The 2,295-nt window shown below is 48.9% G+C and overlaps 1 protein-coding gene across 1 annotated transcript; it reads right to left on the reverse strand.

Annotated features, from left to right (window-relative positions):
• Positions 1-1,200: 1,200 nt before the first annotated feature.
• Positions 1,201-1,967, reverse strand: LOC119429875 (G-protein coupled receptor 37-like 1; the record flags this gene model as incomplete). Its single annotated transcript, XM_037697398.1, has 2 exons — positions 1,201-1,584; positions 1,659-1,967. Coding segments are annotated over 2 exons (693 nt in total), but the record flags the coding sequence as incomplete, so codon positions are not given.
• Between the last annotated feature and the right edge of the window lie 328 nt (positions 1,968-2,295).

The raw sequence follows: 2,295 nt of genomic DNA on the forward strand, positions 1-2,295 counted from the left end.
CCAGATTAAATCCTGTTTAACCCCTGATCCAGTCCGGTTTAACTCCTAATCCAGTCCTGTTTAACTCCAGATTAAATCCTGTTTAACCCCTAATCCAGTCCTGTTTAACTCCCGATCTATCCATCCATACATCCATTATCTTTACCCGCTTATTCCATTTTGGGTCACGGGGGTCGCTGGTGCCCTTGTCCAGCAATCACTGTGCGAGGGGCGGGGGACACCTGGACAGGTCTCCAGTCCATCACAGGGACACATAGAGACAAACGAGACAAACAACCATTCACTCTCTCATTCACACCTAGGGACAATTTAGAGTTACCAATCAGCCTAACATGCATGTTTTTGGTCTGTGGGAGGAAACCGGAGTACCCGGAGAAAACTCCCGATCTAGTCTTGTTTAACTCTTGATCCAGTCCTGTTTAACTCCAGATTAAATCCTGTTTAACCCCTGATCCAGTCCGGTTTAACTCCTGGTCCAGTCCTGTTTAACTCCCGATCTAGTCTTGTTTAAATCTTGATCCAGTCCTGTTTAACTCCAGATTAAATCCTGTTTAACCCCTGATCCAGTCCTGTTTAACTCCTGATCAAATCCTGTTTAACTCCTGATCAAATCCTGTTTAACTCCTGAACTAGTCCTGTTTAACTCCTGATTAAATCCTGTTTAATTCCTGATCAAATCCTGTTTAACTCCTGATCCAGTCCTGTTTAACTCCTAATGCAGTCCTCATATCTTTATATTAATTTTGACAGTGATCCAGACATTTCTGTAACCTGTTAAAGTGGTTCTGGATCTACAGTTCTCCAGACTTTCTGAAGGTCTTGAGTTTTTCTTTGAATTTTGGCAGATTTTTTTTCTGTTTTAGTCCTTGTTCCTAAGAATGTTCAGTTGAATGTTTTTAACTCTGACTTCATTCTGGCATGAAACGCTCCTAAACACAAACGAGATGGACCAGAGTTTTGTTGACAATCTAAAGTTTAGACGTGTTCCTTTGTTCCCAGCAGTCTGTCACAGAGACACAGTCTGTTCCCATTTCCTCTGATGAATCCATGAAAAATCTCAAAGATAGCTCACATTTAGCTCCAACAGCCGAAGAGTCAAAGAACTGTCAACTAAAAACTAGTCACACAAATATATCAGTGGCTCCCAATTCTTTCAGGTTCTGGCCCACACAATGAGTGAATTATTTGTTGCATGTTGACCTTCTGACCCACCTTACACAGAAACAGCAGCAGCACCGGCGTCACGGAGCACTTCACAAACAGCAGGAAGTGATGTAAGAGCGCCATCATGGCGGCGGTGTTTTCAGACATGGAGATGTGCGTGTAGGCCAGCGTGATGTTGCAGACGTGTTCGGGGAGAGCGCACACGCCGTACACCACTGCCAATGCCAACAAGGTCCAGTTCAGCTGCCGCTCCACTGCCTGGTGCTGCTGGCGCTTCTGGCTGGCGGAGAGGTCGTCGTGGTTACGCTGCTTCTGGGCAGCGCTCGAGTCACTGTTGACGTTGCGGCTGGCCATCTGGCAGAGGATGGTGAAGAGGATGGGGAGGCAGAAGTAGCAGCCGAAGCACCACCACATACGGCCCTGCAGAAGAGACGCGATTATCCTGCTGACCGCCTCACGCCTGAAAGATCGAGACAGCAGGACTGTCGCCTCACCTGGTGGTACCGGAGCAGCAGGGAATGGAGGGAGTCAGGCAGGTAGAGGGACAGAGATGAGGTCAGCGTGATGCTGCAGGAGTCCACCACCCTGTCGGTGGACGGGAACACACTCGGGCTGAACTGCCACAGAAAGATTTCTGGGCTGGAGAGCAGCAGGGCGGAGAGCCACACCATCAACAGCTTGGTCAGCACCGAGTGGCAGCGCTCCACCTGCCGAGCCTTCGGCTGGGCGGAGGAGGTGGCAGCGTGGAAACGACCAATACCCAGAGCGCACAGAGTGAAGGAGGTGATGCCGAGAGACGTGACCTGTAGAGACGAGACGAAGGACACCAGCGTTAGAATCAAGTCGACAAGTCTGAGGGGTTCCTGGACAACCTGGGAGGGACGTGAAGGAATGGCTTTTCATGTATTTGTCCTCACTCATGTTGTGTTTTATCAAATAAAACCAAACTGGAAAGCAGCGTTTGCTGCTCTGAAGCGTCCAGGTGTGCGTCAACACAACGTCAAAGCGAAAAGACATCAGCAATGACCTCGGAGAAGCAGCTGCTGCTGCCCGTCAATCTGGAAAAAGTCAAAGGTCATTTAGGGTCCATCGTTCTACAGAAAGATTCTTCACCAGAGGAGAACCGTTCAG

This window comes from Nematolebias whitei, unplaced genomic scaffold (genome assembly GCF_014905685.2).
Source record: "Nematolebias whitei isolate Nwh7 unplaced genomic scaffold, NemWhi1 Nwh_scaf_9638, whole genome shotgun sequence".
Taxonomy (NCBI): Eukaryota; Metazoa; Chordata; class Actinopteri; order Cyprinodontiformes; family Rivulidae; genus Nematolebias; species Nematolebias whitei.